We start from the raw sequence: 17,580 nt of genomic DNA, 5'->3' as shown, positions 1-17,580 counted from the left end.
AAATGATCATATTTGCTTGAGTGGTTTTTTAAACGGAAACTGATAATTATACATGGAAATTTATGGCTCGGGGTGGTGCACCGCTAATGATGTGCATGTTAAACGCATTTGTGTAAAGCACTTTTTATTTTATCAACCTTTCATGAGGCTCGACAGCAGAATTAGCATTCCTCTCAGACTAGTCTTAAGCTTACGTTTGATAAGCCGTCTAGATTTATGCTAATTAAAAACTCATGTAAGACATTAACCGCTTATATAGCCTTTAACCACAACTGCTACTGGAAAATCCCCTGAGCTACCGCTCGAAGAGCTCGTCGAAGCTCTCGTCTCCCACTTTTGTTACCGCTCATTGAACTCCTCACGTTAGGTGTCCTTTCAGCTGCCTGAAGAAAAACACTGTCACAAGCAGCAGCAGCAGCAGCAGCGGCTTGTGCCCTTCAATGGTGGACTCTTCATTTGCTATCTTTCAGCGTGTCAGTCGGCTTTAAATGCTGGTTTTAGGTTGAAACCCGTCCGCAGCCTCTCTCGGGTGTTTTTAAACCACGGTAATGGAGTGTCGGGTCTTGTCTATCCAGAGTCACGTTGTCAGGGGTTACGTAGGGAACAAGTCGGCAACGTTTCCGTTACAGGTATGTGGAAATACACCCTGCGCTCAAATAATATCAGTTTTACAATGAGAAAGCGTCGTGCTAAGAGCCAGAGAAAGCTCTGGAAACCTAATTTGTTAGACACTATCGCGACAAATTTGATTTTAAACACGGAGCTAAAGCACTGAACAAATGTACATCACAGGCCGGTTTTATAATTATGACCGGTCCACTGCTCAGCGTGACACCTAAAACTATCATTAATGTTATATGAAAGTTAATGTAGGACAAATGACTCTTCAATATAGAAGTGATTTATTAACGTTAGATTAATTTGTATATTATCTGACAAAAGCATTAACCCCTCTAAAACTTTTTTTTTTTTAGATCTCAACTGATAGACCAACACAAAGTTGCATTTTGTTCTGTTTCAAGCATTTGTTTTTTCAAATACAAATCTGAAAAGTGTGAAGTGCATGTATTTTTACCCCCTCAGAGTCATTCCTTTCGTTGCTATGGTAGCAGCAAGTATTTCTGGGTATGTCTCAACCAGCTTTCCATATCTAGAGAGCTCTACATTTTTTGCTTATTTCTCCTTGTAAAACAGATCAAGCTCAGCCACATTAGATGTAGACTGCCTGTCAATAGACAGTTTCAGGTCTTGCTACAGATTCTTGATTAGATTTAGGTGTGGACTTTGACTGGTCCGTTTTAGCACATGAATTTGCTCAGCTCTGCATGTTTATGATTGTTGTATTGGTAGAAGCTGAGCCTTCTTCCTAGTCTCAGGTTTTTTACAGCCTGTAACATGTTTTTGTTGTTGTTGTTGTCTGTCACATTAAATCCAAATAAAATACATTTAAAATTTTCAGTCTTTACTGGACAAAATGTGGAAAAATCAAGGAATATGATTCTGTTGCAAATCACTCTGAAGTTATATAGACTTTTTCATATAAAAAGTATTAAGAAGTGAAATGGTAATAACAATTTAAAATAATAAAACATAATATTGACAACATATGCAAAATCATACATAAGAAGAAAAAAAATACATGACATTATGCATGGCTCTAGAAACATGACAATAAGTCTTTAATCTCTTTAGTTTCTTGCAGCCCATCACAAATTATTTAATAGTTTGTATTTATTAAATACAGTTTGAAAGGGATAACACAGGGATTCTGTGTCATCATGGTGGCTAAAAATTAATCACTATGATGCCTAAATTTAAAGAAGTCTAAATCAGCTGAATGCTATGTGTTGAGTCTTCTTCATTCAATGTCTGTTTAATGTTTTTCCTCTCTGGGAATTACCTCTTCGTAGGAAACATAATTTGATCCTGAGGCGTGCCCTTCTCACAGTTCAGTGAAATTAAGACACCGATCCAGGTCAGCCTTATTGTTCTCCGCTCTCACCGCTGCATCTTCCCTGTTTTTCCAGGTGCTGGGCTTTGAAGTGGACTCCATCAACTCTGTGCAGTTTTCCAATCACACAGGTTGGTTTTGTCTTCCCTTCGCAGAGATGCTTTGTAACTTTCATCAGGAAATTAATCATTTCTATTCAAACAAGTTACGCCATCTTTTTTCATTTTCTGTTTTCATTTTGTGCCAGCATGTCATTGCAGTTGCTACTGATGGCCTATTTGTTCCAGATTTGGTTTTTCACATATGATTAGAAAAGTTATCTAGACCTTAGCTGAGTTCATTCTCCACTTAAAAATAACCGAATCCTCAGTGCTCATCCTTTACACCATTAAGCATTGGGAAACAAAGTACAGCTTACTTTCATGAGAAAGTCCTGTTTTTGTTTTGTTGTTTTAGTCCCTTTTTTAAAAATATATTTAAGACGTCAAAACTGTACATTTGACTGTGTACTTTGAAAAAGTATTCATGTTCCTTGAACCTTTCCACATTATGTCACATTACAACTACAAACTTCAATCTGTTTTATTTGTGCATGAATGTAAAGCAGAAAGTATCCACACTTTTTTCAGTGTTTTAGTCTTTTTTGTTTCTGAATCTGAAAAGTGTGGAGTGCTTGTGTATTCCCACTCCCCTAGATTAAATACATGGCAACAATCTGCCTTCAGATGTCAGCTAATTACCCCAGCTGTGTTTAATCTGTTCTCTATACGAGTTCAACTCTCATTGAAGAAAATTACCTACTAAGAGGTCAATTGTAACTCTGGAGGAGCTGCAAAGAACAATAGCTCGTGTGGGAGAATCTGCTAGCAAGATGTAAGCTTCTTTCTTCATGCTAAAGAAAATTCAACTCATATTTTTTGTTTCCTACTTAAATACCAATGAATTAAATACAACTTTCTGATTTTTGCATGACTACGATGTGAAAAGGTTCAAGAGGTATTCATACTTTTCCAAAGCTTTGTTTTATTTATTTTTTTACAGGATCTGACATGTTTGCTTAAATACAGTAAAACAAGCAAAAATGTCTTTTGTGTGAAAGTCTAGACGATCCCACTCGGTTGTTTTTGACTGCAGCCCACTTGTTTCCCAGAAGTCTGTTGTTGTCTGGGTCAAAATGTGGTTCAGACATGAAGAGAGGGACTCCAGCCATCTTAATCACAACTTACTCTCCCAAAAGCACATGTAAAAATTCATTCTATGCTAAAGTTATGTTTTTGTGGAGTTTCTTAACTTGTCTTTTACTAGTTTGGACTGCTATGTCCATCTTTTCTTTATTTAGGGAGACAAAACCAGTTTTCAGGCCAAACCAAAATCTTAATCCTCTCAAAGATGTAAAAAGAAGAAGGATCAACAATGAAGCATAAAAGAAAAAAATACCACTTTCTAAGAAAACATGGATTGTTTCCATTTATATCTTTTCCTAGAAAAGACATAAAGCGCTGTAGAAATCTGTCTATGCATTATTTTATTTTAGATTTAAAGCCACAAGTTTAGACAAATTATATGATTGATGACTGATGCAGAGTTGATCTTTACTGTCTTACTGTCAAAGACGTGTTCGTTTTAAACAAAGTGATGAGGGTCAAGAGTAAAAGTTAATGGTTTTTCTCAGAACCGCCTCCTCCTTACTCTGAAAAATGAGTTGTTAGAACATAAAACCCCATCAAGATTTGATCCCATCAAAGAAAAGCATGAAATATCTTAGCGAACGGATGTTTATTAGGGGAAAAACTTCTCTCAGAATGTAAGTGGATTATAGCTGCATACACTGTTCTGACGGAGAATTATCAGAAATTGTTGACTGGATTGTCCAAGTTTAGACTTTGGACATCAGTTCAAAGGTGCAAATCGCCTCGTCACCTGAAGTACATATTGAAAGAATCCCTGCAGCTTATTAACTTTTTTATAGCAAATCATTGAAGTTAATTTGTTATCTTGTCCATATTAATGGTCAAGAACAGAAGTATTTAGTTGGTTCAGCTTTATAATCCACTCTTAGTTCATTTTAATATTTTTTTATACTATATAAGAGTTGTATATCAGTGGATATCGATAGTTATGTATTAGATTTTTAAATATCTGAAATACTGCCAAAACTGGTGCCATGACATTTCCTATTGTATCTCGTTTTCATTCCTCGCTGTTGTTTTTTTATTTTTAAGCAGTTATGATTCATGGTGGCAAAACCTTAAACTGCTGCTGCACCAGTTACTCAGCAGGTTGTTGCTAGGTAACCAGAGATGGGGGGTGGGGGAGTGAACTGTTTGCTACGCCATAGGTTGTTGCTAGGTAACCAAAGAGAGAGAGAGTTAGCTGATTCCACCAACATTTTGTTAGCTGGCTGTGAGAGGTTGAGCAGCTAAAGCCTTTCCTCTGCCTACATCTCCCAGAATGTGCAGCATTGTTTCGTATTAACTTGTGATTCCAATTGCGTTTCTTATTTAATGGAAATTGTGGTTTTTAATCTTTTTCGACCTTACTGGAAAGTTTATAAAGTTTACACTCATTTGTAATGGAAACGCAGCTACAGATTCTCTAAAACCAGGATCCTTCTGACTTCCTCTGTAAGTAATATGTTGACTTCTCATAAGTACTCCATACAACCCCACTCAACTCTGCTCTTCATCTATCAAAAGTTTGTGGCTGTTCATATTAACATTTTTCTTTTGAGTTCATGCCTGAATTAGATTTTTCCAAGTTTCACCTGCATTTTGACAACTAGTGTCACCAGCTGAAAAAAAAGAGGGGGAGTTAAGTTTAGGGAATTTAAAGACGGTTTTATGAGGAGTTCTTCATATCAAATGTGAAACATTTTCTTTTCTTTTAACTGGTGCAGCCTCATGTGGGGAACAATGTGTTGCTCTCCCATTTCCCACAGATATCTGGTGCCTTTGGGACCCAGTTTGGCTGTAAAAACGTTGCTCAGAACCACATGAAGGAAAACAAAAGCCTGGTGAAACAAGAACGCTCCAGGACACATGCAGAGATGATGGGATTATTTTCTGAGCTTCATGTGCTAAAATATGTGGAGAATGTGTTTCCTTCAAAGGATTTAGAGACATTTACATTGGAATTACTTGAAGTAAAACCAACATCAGTTCCTTGGAAAGACAAAGCTCTTATGTTTTGAAGCTTTCATGTAAACTAATGAGCTGTGATCTTTGTGTCCAGTTCTTCCTGGTATGTGTAAACATTGTGATCGCCCCTGCGAAGCACAGCACATGTTTTACTGTGAGTTTCCTTATAGAGTTGATTTATTGGCTCGGTGTTGAGCTTCGTGTGCAGGATGACAAGTTCATGTCTTTGTGTGTCTGTTTTGTCCCTGAGCATTTGCAATCAGAGCAGCTTCTTCTTGTTTGTTCAAGGTTAGGGGTGAACAGGGAACAAAGGAAAAGCAGAACTGGTTTCCAGACAACGTTCCCATTCAGTCGGTGCTGAGGCCCCTTTTGGCCCTGGAAGACTAAACATGCAGGACATTCAATTAAAATGTTTTTATCTGCATTTATCAATCGGCTAAAAGAAAAAACAGAAATAAGTTTGTTTTTGGATATTTTTTCTCCTGTAGGTTGTTTCTTCCTTAAAACAACAACCTGACCTTTGACCTTTCTGCTCAGGCTACGCCCACTGGAAGGGACAGGTGCTGACCGCGGAGGAGCTGAATGTGCTGTACGAAGGAATCAAGCTTAATAAAGTGACCCAGTATGATTATATTCTCACAGGTGGGTTTAAAAGAACAACTTGAAGCATAAAATGTGTTTTTGTTTATATGGCTGCTAATCACTGTGTAAATAAAATATATCACAAATGTATCATCGCACACAATTTTACAGAGTATTTCTGGACTCATTTCTAGTGCAAATATCAGCACACTTGGAAACAAAACAAAACTTTTAAGGAAGAAATAGGAGCTTGATTTAAGTTATTAATTCCTCATTATTGATTAAAAGTTATATTAGTAAAATAATCTGCCAGTGGAAACAAACATTTTTGTCCATATTAAAAGTTAAATTTGAGTTTGAGTTGTTTTTGCAGGAAGACAGGTGAGGATAACGAAAACAACCTGCAGCTTTAGCTGTAGATAAATGTGGTTTTTACAAATTCCACGTCTATCTATTTTCAGTGAGCTCAAAAGCTAAATTGTTGATGCTTTTAACTACTACTAGGTAAAAGGTCATTTTATTTATATAGCACGTTTTTATCAACAAGGCAATTCAAAGGGATTTACAGGAATTAAAAGAAAATACAAACAAAATAACAAACCAAAAGAAGAAAAATCTAATTATGTTGATCCACAGTAAATAAACGAGGTACTCCTATTCAGTGTTTGTAAGTATCATCTGGTCCAATTCCTTTTCTGGTTTGAAAGAATAGGAGTCTAAAAAGTAGCTTTTCTGGATTCCAAGTTCTAACCCTGTTCTGGGTTGCTAGATAAGTATAAGTATTCTCTGGACTTTCTAATTTTGCTCTAAATTTGTAAAAGTAATGAGTACTCTACAGTTTCTAAGTAATAATGAAAACTAAATGTTTCTGTTCTGGAAGAATTTTTTTTGGATTCTAAGTTTGTTCTAATTCCTTTTCCTCTAAAAAATAAGCTAAACAGTGACTAATGAACTAATAAACTAGAGTCTCTGTTCTAATTCCTTTTCTGGGTTAAAAATAAGTACTCCACAGTTTCACAAAATAAAATAAAAAAGAGGAAAGGACACATTAGGGCACATGGCAACATTCAGACAAAACAAAGATATGAGTGAAGGCAGTGACATCACAGGGCCATGAAACCACGTTGCTCAGCCTCCCTGCAGAAATCCGATAAGATGTTGTTATCGAGGAATGTCCTTGGGAGCGCTCAGCTCCACAGCTGCATGGACAACAGGAGGGGGTGAGGTGGGAAGGAGCGTTATGTTTACATATCTTCAAGGAGATTGGAAATATGCAGCCCTTCCAAGGCAACACAGGGAAAGCCAATTCAGATACTGAATGTCTTAGGTCGGGTAGATTATAAATTTCAATCTTCCCTAAAGTCTCTTAATGAGGGTCCATCTGAGTTTGTCAAGTAGGAGTTCATAAGTTTCTTACTTCTTCCTATTCCTTTTCGAGCATGTTAAGATTACTGTGGTAGAAAAATATGTCGTTTGCATTCCTTGTGCTTGTACATAATCTTATACTACTATAATGTTCGAAATAAATAAATAAAATACATTCTTTTTTTATTTTTATTGACCATAAATGTAAAATGGTTGCTCTGTGTTGTTTTTCCTTTTGCCACTGTTTCATTTGATTATGTAGCTGACAAACTGCTGAGTTATAGTCTGCATAAATATTAAGCTTTAACATATAAATGCTTACTGCAGTCAGATTGACATAATAAAGTTTTTTTGTGTTTTCCTCTAAGGGTACAGCAGAGACACATCCTTCCTGGAGGTGGTGGTTGATATCATCCAGGAGCTAAAGAAGGGAAACCCCAGCCTGGTGTATGGTGGGCAACATTTTCCAGTTCAAAACAATAAAACTGATCTTTTATTTTTTATTTTTAATCACTTGATGACAAATATTGTCTTTATTTCAGTTTGTGATCCTGTTATGGGAGACCATGGTGCTATGGTAGGAAGCCTTTACCAAATACCCATGCTTCTTTTTTTCATTGAAATATAAGAAATTTGATAAACTCCATGAAATGTAATGATTGTTGTTAAAAAATACTTTCTGTTTGTATTTGTCAGTACGTTCCAGAGAACCTGCTGCCTGTCTATAAGAACAAAGTAGTGCCTTTGTCGGATATTCTCACTCCGAACCAGTTTGAAGCGGAGTAAGTTCATTTTAATCTGTTACCACAGAGCAAACGGTGTCACATGTTTCCTAAGTGAGCGATCTGGTTTTCTGCTCTTATCAGATTGTTAACTGGGAGGAAAATAAGCACAGAAGACGATGCTGTGAAGGTGAGAATCCTCAGAGTAGCACAACTTCAATGATTTTTACTCACGTAAAAGTAAAAAGTAGCCAGAAAAAACTCAATTAAGAGTAAAAAAGTATTTGGTAAAAAGTCTACTCAAGCACTGAGTAACTTATCAAATTATCAATCATTTAAAAATTACATCATCAGACGGACTGAAATATGAAGTTAAGTGGAGAAATATGAAGTTAAGTGGAGATTTTGGTATTTTATGGACCAAAATGACAATTATTCATATAAGTAACAAAAATAACAAAATCAGGAAGAAGAAAATGTTTCCAAATCAGTTTCTTTCAATAAAAAACATATAAAATTTTAACAAGAACTGCAGGTGTGTGCCTGAGTCTGGTGAATTTTTGGATAAAACATGTTTGTTTTTCATTCAGTGGGTAGAAAATCCAGAAACTTTACTCACTTAAGAGTCGAAATACTTCATGATAAAATCACTCAAGTAAAGGTAAAAAGTACAGCATAGTAAAAATACTCCTCAAAGTAAATTTTGTTTTTTCTGTCCTGCAGGTGATGGACTTGCTTCATGAAATGGGTCCAGACACGGTTGTCCTCACCAGCACCGATCTGCCCTCTAAACAGGGAGACCAGTTCCTGGTGGCACTGGGGAGCCAAAAAATAAGTAAAGTTGATGTTGTTATTATTTACTGGAAAGTCTAGAGATTATGCATAGAGAAAAATGGGTCATAATTCCTCCAGTGATGTAAAAAAACTAAATCACAAACCCTTATGGACTGCTGCTGCCTCGTTGTTGCCACTAGGGGTCCCACATCCAGTTGTTACTAGTTTTAGTCAGCAATTAATATTTCAAACTAGTCATGATTTTAAACTACTTTTTAATTTGGTTGTTATCGTTTAACCAAAGCAGAAGAAATCAGGCAAGGGGCAAATACTTCTTCACTACAATGTAATTACAGAAGAAATAGTTGACATGTTTATGTACTTTCCATTGTTAGAGTAAATCTGCAAATACTGATTGACTTTTTGCTATAAAGTTCAAGTTTATTTGTATCGAACATTTCAGCAACAAGGTTCTTACGATTAATCAAGTAATCTGATAAAAAAAAAAAGATAAAATAAAACATTGGTAAATCTAACATAACAGCAGTGTCACTATTGGATATCAGCATCAGTCCAATTTTTCACATTTGAGCTTCCCTAACAATAACTTTTCTGTAGTTTAGAAAATTAACCTGTAACAATAACAGCTCACTTTCTAAGTTAACCTGAAGAAAATTTATACAAAGATCTGAAATTATATTAAATTTAATAATAAAGAGGCAGGTTCACAAATGCTAAAAAAATGTCTATACTCCAGCTTTTTGTTTATGTATTTATATTCAGTGAGTTTAATAGATGGACTCTCATCTTGCCCAGACATTTTTAGCATTTGTGTTTATGTTAGCGATGGGACTTGACATCTTTGTTTGTCACACACAGAAACACATCTACCAGCTACATAACATCACGATGCGCTCTGCCACCCATTTGTTGAGATCGGAATGTTATGAAATAAATTTTCCGGTTCATCCACGAAGCTACGCATCTGAAACACTGCCGCCCGCAGTGTTCAGTCTATCTGCTCACTTGTATAAATAATCCCGCCATGCTCGTCCCTTCTGCTCGCTCTGAACCGCCACCAGGCAGCAGCTCCGGGAGGAGAAAAGCTGCCGTACTCCAGGCATCGCTCCCGTCATTTTAAAGATGCTTATTGGTCCCCTGAAAAACGACAAAGACCATTATCTATCATCAATCAATAAAATCCTCCTAGGTCGAACGTGAAAACCGGTCGTTATGCAGCTAACACTTATCTCTCGTCAACAACTCGGGCGGAAGTGAGAGCGCTGAGCAACGCAAGTAATTACACGGCCAGAACACGGTGCACTAAATAATAAAATATAATTTAACAAAGCTTCGAGGCAGATAAATTTTCCTCGAGGAATTTTAATAATCGAGGTACTAGAATCACTCGAGGAATTGTTTCAGCCCTGAAGTGCTTTAAAAACGTCTTACAGTCGCAAATTAAGCAATTAGCATTACATTTAGTCAAATATCGTCACCTTCATAAAATAATGGCCATTTTTACAGTCGTTTTTTAACAAAGGTGAATTTGGCAAAAATAAAAAAATCACTTTTGACGAAAAAAATACTTTGGCCATCGTTTTAGGAAGTTGACAATATATTGATCAATGTTCACTTACTACTAATCAAAGTCAAGTCTAAGCATGTGGGGGATTTTAGCCTCAATCTGAAGGAACCAGAATCAACACACAGCTTCATTTATTACAACTAAAAACCACAAATCAGGCCTGAAATCTGGGAGTAGTGATGGACTCCAACCTGAACCTTCAGAACCACATAAAGGCAGTTACAAAGTCGGTCTTCTATCACCTGAAGAACATTAGAGGACTGATGTCTCAGCGAGATCTAGAGAAACTCATCCATGCGTTTATCTTTAGTCGCATTGATTACTGCAACAGCATCTAAATCAATCCTCCAGCTACAGCTGTTCTGACTAAAACCAGTAAGATACAGCACATCAACCCAAGTCCCTACACCGACTCTCTGCACCTCAGAGAATAGACTTTAAGATACTGTTAGTTTATAAATCACTGAACGTCTGAGCACCACAATACATTAAAGATCTGCTGTTGTCATAGCAACCTTCCAGACCTCTAAGGTCTTCTAGTTCTGGTCTGCTCTGCATCCAGAACCAGAACCAAACATGGAGAAGCAGCATTCAGCTTCTATGCACCACAAATATGGAACAAACTTCCAGAAAACTGTAAAGCTGCCGAAACACTGAGTTCACTTAAATCAAGACTAAAACCTGCCTGTTTAGAGTTGCTTTAGAAACTTTATAAATGAAACTTTATAAATATTATGATGAGTAATGATGCCACCAGACAAAATGTAGTGTTTCTGTTGTTGACTGTGTTTTCTATGACTTTGTATTTTTGTGATTTTATGATGCAAATCACTTTGAAATTCCCTGTTGCTGAAATGTGCTATAGAAATAAGCTCGACTTGTTCCAGGTTTGTTGTTGTTGCTCATCAGAACCCTGTGTTCTCCTCAGGGAAACCTGACGGGACCAGCACCAACCAAAGGATCTGCCTGGACATCCCTAAAGTCGACGCCGTGTTTGTGGGGACGGGCGACCTGTTTGCTGCCATGCTGCTCGCCTGGACTCACCTTCACCCCAACGACCTGAAGGTACGAGTCGTGTTCAGTAAAATACTCCTGACTCCGTGTGCATCCAGTAAAAATCATCTTGGTTTAACACGGATGTGCTTTGACTCTTCAGACTGCCTGTGAAAAAACTGTTTCAGTGATGCACCATGTCATCAAGAGGACCATCACTTACGCCGTTGGTAGGGTTTGTTTTTGTTTCTTCAGGCTTTCTGTTTGTCTCAAAGCTGCTTTCTGAACAAAGTCAAGGATTATTTTAACTCCAATAAAATACAACTGGCTGCACCACTCTCTGAAATGTTGACGAAGAAATAGTCGTGCTGTAGATCAAAGAGGAATGAGTAGTTGTATGTTTGATTCTGATTTATATTATACAAAATTCTGTTTTTTTATTGAGATTGTATATGATAAAGTAGCACAGAACTGAGTTTTAAAAGAGTTCCTTTTCTGAAATCTGAGCTCACCTGAGTGAATATGCTTTCTGAAAGATCGATAAACTTTAAATTTTAATGAACATTTAACACTGCAACTGGAGACATTTTAAATATCCAAAATAAATAAACAAAAGAATGGAAAGAACAAATAAGAGAGCTTTATGAATTCTCTGTAAACAAAATTGTCCTTAAACGAAAAGTTTTAGTTGAGACCAAAACACCAAACTGAAGACTTTTATTATCCATTTTTACATTTTTTTCTTGTAGGAGGAGAAAAAATGATAATAGAAATGATTTAGCTCTTTTTCATTTATCTTGCGATTAAATGATTTATTGCTTATTGTGACAGTCCTATTTGTAAGCTTTAAATGTTTTCAAAAACTTGCATAAAATTTACTTATAAATGTGCAAACATTCACATAGAAATGTTTTCATATTCAGGACGTTTTACAATAAGTAATTTTGTTTCAAACTTTAATTTAGAAATAACTATTATCCTCGGTTGGAGGATAATTTATCGTTGCTGTATCTAGCCAACATCTGAACTTGGTTTTTCCATCATGGTGTTTTTTTTTAAGTAAAATCTGATGCTGAGCACGCCACTTCTTTTCACTCACATTTACGACTCTCTGTATTGCTGACCGCAGTACAAGGCCGTATAACGCGCCGCAGGAGAGAGGTTTTTAGCTCGCAGTCGGTAATGCTAATTGCAAAGTCATAATTGATACTGAGAATAAATTACCTTATTTTGGTAATAATATGATTTTCTAAAGCAAATTGCACTGAATTATAATGGGCATCTGAATAAATAGTTTAAATGTACATCACAATACTACAATTTTAATTGTGAAATGTTAATATTTTCCTTTAACTCCACAGTTATGCTCTATTTTATGTTGGTCTCTTAAAAACAAATCCAGCTAAAGGTTTTGGTTTTGATGTGATGAAATATGAAAAAGTTCCAGATGGATGAATTATTTTGCAAATGAAAACCACAAAGAGTCAAAAGGTTTTCAGTGAAAATTTATATTTATATACTCTTGTTTTTGTATGTATGTATCCTCTATGTCACATGTGTCAAACTCGAGGCCCGTGGGCCAAATCTGGCCCGCCACAGCTTTTTATGCGTCCCTCTAGATTCTACACTAAACACTAAATGTGCTTCAATATTATTATCAATCAAATCAATGCTGTTTTTATCTGTTTACTGCCAAATTATATCGATCATGCCATCCAGATTTTTGCGAATTATCGTGGAAATTCACACAAAAATCAACAAATCCCCAAATGTTTTTGCACTAATACATAACTGGTAGTTTATAGCAGATTTTTACTAAACAGCTGCCTCAGCTTTAAATAATGTCAGCAAGTAATAAAGTTGCATTTACTGACATAAATAAGCGCAAATCTTTTCAAATTAGTAAACACTTTGATTTTTATTGCAAAAAAATCACAAAAAGAATCGTGAAATCCTGAAGGGACTGAAAAGATGTTCAATAATATTTAATTTTAAGGATTAATTGATATTTTAACAGTTTGTGAACGGGTTTTATCATTACATTCTGGCACAACCGGCCCATTAAGAGGATTCATGATCTTGATTTGGCCCAAAACAAAAATTACTTTCATCCCCCGTGTCTGCGCACATTTTGTTTTATTACATTTCTTAAACTGGGACTTGAGTCTGAATTTTGTACCACAAACATGCAAATGTGAGAATGAGTCCTGACTGTGTGTCCGCCTGTCCTGCAGAGACGGCTGGTCCTGGGAAAAAGCCCAGCCCGGCCCAGCTGGAGCTGCGGATGGTCCAGAGCAAAGCGGACATCGAGAACCCTTCCATTGTCGTAGAAGCGAACGTCTTAGACAAGTCTCCGGACCAAAAGCAGTAGACCACCTGCGAAGAATTTCACCGAGCGTCGGTACGATTCCAGTCGCTCAGCCAGGTGCGCGTCGGACTCGCTCATCTCTGACAGCATTCGTGTTTCTGCCTTACAAAACCTGAGAGTTCAGCAGGATGTGTGGTGTGTAAACACTCTGGTTTCACTGCCGTGTGTTCGCTGTTACAGTCCATGTAGATGCCCTTCACTTCTAACAAATAACAGAATATTTGTGTTAAAAAAATGTCTTAGAATAGTAAAAGTGAGTCCTTTCTGTAACACAACTCATTCCAGTTCTTAAAAGAAAGCCAGTGTTTGCATGAAAATGCATTTTGTCTGTCTGGACTCATCAGGACTAGTCACAAATACGTAGAAGCACAACAGCCTCCTGTTTGTAACGACATCCAATAAACTATCACATCATGAACTTAGAAAGCTGCTCAAATTTGCATTACAAAAATGTTGAACATCTTATGCATCTAACTCAAACATGGTCTAATTTTACTAACACTGTTAATTCCACTTTGTTTTATTTTAAACTAAATGTAACTTTAACAATGATCATGTTAATAATTAATGTAAACGACGGTTGTTTTTAATCTTTTTTAATTATGCAATGCTTTCTTGAACTAGCAGGTGTGTTAGATTCATGTCCTATCTCAAATTGAGGTGTTTGCACAACTAATCTTTAAGATACTCACAAGTGATCGCTGTTTTTGTTTCTGACTCTGTTGTCACGTCTCGTAAAGAGTCGGTACGAGAGACCACACTGTATAGCCTTAACAGGGTTAGAGACGAGAAATTATGATGGTCATGATGAATGTTTTAGCAGAACCTTACGCGTAGTGTTAAGAGAGTCAAGTGCCAAACCTTTAATTGTTGCTCATTTGTAGAGCAATTTAATGAACAGAGACAATAAATGATTAATCTTTTACTGAAAAGGTGTCGATTCTGTTCTTATTGATTGTTTTGTGGCTTTGCGATAATGTCACAAATTCAGATGGGGTTTTTTTTCGGTTCGAAAGGTTTGAATAAGTCGCTTTTCCATAAGGTTTTGAAATGATGAAGCAACTGCTGTTCCGCGGCCGCCCCCTGGTGGTCGGCGAGGTACTGCATGAAATCGACCGTTTATTTGCCGTGACGTCAGCTCAAAGTGCGACGCTACAGCTAGCTTAGCAAAGGATTGTGTTTAAAAATAACAATGGATAAATGGCTTAAAACCGGGTCGCTCAAAAGAAAAACAAGATACCGGGGGGAAGACAACGGCAGGAACAAATACAATGAGAGGACTGGCGAGTTTGAACGGCTCTATGCCGTAAACGAGTCTCAGTTGGTGAGAACTGTTGGTTTTATTTTTTACGATTTTGCTAGCTAATGCTTTACTCACACAACAGCTATTATTTTTATTTAATACAAAAAAATATATATTTAATCGTTAAATAAATACAATAGATAAGTACAACTGATATAATTTAATAAAATTTACATTTTTATATTTAACTGTACAGAAGTCTATTTTTCTTTTATTATGCTTGTGAATTACAAATAGCCCTAAAATAAAAATGCACACAACACAACTTATTTTTTATTTCCACATGTTTTCTATCATTGGAAAGCTTAGAATCCACACATTCAGAATCTGTAAATGACTGAAAAAGCCCAGAGTTGACTTGTTCATGGTTTTGTTGTCGCATTTACAAAACAGAACCACCCTTCTCATTAAGATGTACAAAGACAACAGTAAGTGAATGAAGAAATTAATATTTTTATTTCTGATTGCATATTTTAAGATGTGTTACTGCAGGATAATTTCAAGTTAGGTGGTTCATCAGTGTTTGTTTAATAGGTTAAGTGGTCCTCGATTCGGAAAATTTTAAGTAACCCTGCTTAGAGGTTTAGATTTTATGACTAAAATCGCCAGCAATTTCAGTTTTACAGACTAATTTCATATTGGAGAAAACACACGTGGAAGAAATGTCTAGTTGTCTGTTGCCAAAGAGAAATCCTGAAACCACTAAAATCTTACGCTCCGATATTTTTCTTTACATTTCGTTAAGAAGTACGTTTCCTTCTTCTACACTCTTCTTCAGTGGTTCTTGGTGCAGCGCCCCCACAGACGAGGAGGGGAACTACTACTACTTCTTTAGATTTCAAGGGCAGCTTTCGTCCATTAATGTAGCACTACTGCCATCTGAACAGGTTTTACAAAGGGTTTGGTTAATTTGACAACGAACCACAGCAGTTGAAAATGTAACAAATGGTTCAATTGTCTCCAATTGAACCGAGGAAACTAATAAAAGGGTTTTTGACTCAAGGTCTCAGTTCTTCTGATGAGAATAATGATAAAATATTCAGCAAGAATGACACCAGAAGTGATTGACTATAAATTATATTTGGTTTTTGTTAAAGAAAAGTTAGACAAACATCTGAGGATGATCATAAGTTATCTAGTAAAAACACAAATTCATACATGTGGATCAAATTCTGGGTTGTTTGTCTTTTAATTCATGGAACTTACATTAACAATCCATACTAAATATCTAAACTTCTGACTGCATCTGTATGATGCTTAAACCAATCTATATGAGGTAAAGAAGCCTTAGTTGTCATGCCAGACGGTTTCTTTGTCGTGTAATGAGAGCCAGGTGACACAGTTCTGTTTGGCCAGCACTAATCCACAATAAGACCAGCCAGCATTAGCCCAGATGACCTGGCAGGGCTTTACGTCTGGCCAACTGCAGCACTATACACTGCAGCAAGGCAGAAACTGTTTATTTATTAGGAGTTTGCAAGAAATAAATCTCATTGGTTTAAAGGACACATGCAAAAGCATTGCACTAAAGCAACATTTGTTAAAATCAGGTGGGGAGAATACCCAAAAAATGGTACTCAGGTAAGATAAGCACTATTTTTACTCAAGTAGAAGTAAAAAGTAGCCATCCAAGAAATTAGTATAGTAAGAGTAAAAAAGTATTTTGGTAAAAACGTCTACTCAAGTACTGAGTAACTGATCAAATTATCAATCATTTAATATTTAAAAATTACATCATCAGATGAACCAAAATTCAAAGTTAAGTGGAAATTTTGGTATTTTAAGGACAAAAATGACAATAATTCACATAACTCATAAAAATAACAAAATCAGGAAAAGTAAAATGTTTCAAAATCAGTTCCTTTCAATAAAAAACTTATGAAACTTTAACAAAAAACTCCAGGTGTGTCTGTCTGGCGAATATTTGATTAAAACATTAACCACGTTGTTTTTCATTCAGTGGGTAGAAAATCCAGAAATTTTACTCAAGTAAGAGTAGAAATACTTCATAATAAAATTACTCAAGTAAAAATAAAAAGTACAATGAGGTAGAAAATACTCCTAGAAGTATTCTTTTAAAAGGTTACTCAAGTAAACCCAACTCTGGCTAAAATATAGATACTTTAAAAAGTTACATTATTGTTATCTTAGACATCTGAGGTGTAGTTCTCTATAATCACCAGCAGGGGGCTGAAGATGAGAAAGGATGTACAATAAGAATCCAACTTCGAAGAAAAAAAAGTATCTCATTTCATCTCATTCAAACTACAGGTGTTAGAATATTATGGAACAGTAAATGCATTAACTTTAGACAATTATGTTTTTAAAGATTAATTTGGACTAGAGCATTGTAAAAAATATTTATATTAATTGCAGACAAACAAAACCAACATTTGGAATATTAAAAAAGACCAATAATGTACAATAATGTCCTTGTATTGTAGAGTTAATACTCATTACTTGGTTACTTTGCTCATTTTGCAAGAATTACTGCATCAGTACTGCTTTCAGTCGATCAAACTGTGACATTGTCGACGTGTTAAAGAAGCAAAAGCTTATCCAACTTATTGAATGGTTTTTGCTTTACAGCCCTTTTTAAAGTCTCAGTTTCCACAGCATTTATTCTTCCACTTAACCTTTTGAGAACATATTTTGATACTTTTTAAAAACAGTTTTCCTATCAAAGAGCTTTAGATTATTACCCTCATTAAGAAGAAAATCAAGTCAGCAATATTTCTCATAACAGTGTAGATCAAACAAGGGTTTACTACTTATGACTCTAGAAATAAATGTGCAT

At 36.0% G+C, this 17,580-nt stretch overlaps 1 protein-coding gene across 1 annotated transcript; it reads left to right on the top strand.

Moving 5' to 3' along the window:
* Window positions 1-379: 379 nt before the first annotated feature.
* On the top strand, window positions 380-14,412 carry LOC116723507 (pyridoxal kinase-like). The gene is made up of 11 exons (XM_032568513.1): window positions 380-629; window positions 2,028-2,082; window positions 5,626-5,730; window positions 7,404-7,487; window positions 7,578-7,612; window positions 7,732-7,817; window positions 7,902-7,947; window positions 8,481-8,592; window positions 11,048-11,184; window positions 11,276-11,342; window positions 13,347-14,412. Exons 1-11 carry the CDS (start codon window positions 549-551, stop codon window positions 13,481-13,483), a joined length of 945 nt encoding a protein of 314 aa, XP_032424404.1. The 5' UTR covers window positions 380-548; the 3' UTR covers window positions 13,484-14,412.
* The last annotated feature ends 3,168 nt before the right edge of the window (window positions 14,413-17,580 follow it).

Source organism: Xiphophorus hellerii, chromosome 7, assembly GCF_003331165.1.
Source record: "Xiphophorus hellerii strain 12219 chromosome 7, Xiphophorus_hellerii-4.1, whole genome shotgun sequence".
Classification (NCBI taxonomy): Eukaryota; Metazoa; Chordata; class Actinopteri; order Cyprinodontiformes; family Poeciliidae; genus Xiphophorus; species Xiphophorus hellerii.
The sequence above is the reverse complement of the archived record's forward strand: the minus strand, read 5'-3'. Positions and strand labels throughout refer to the sequence as shown.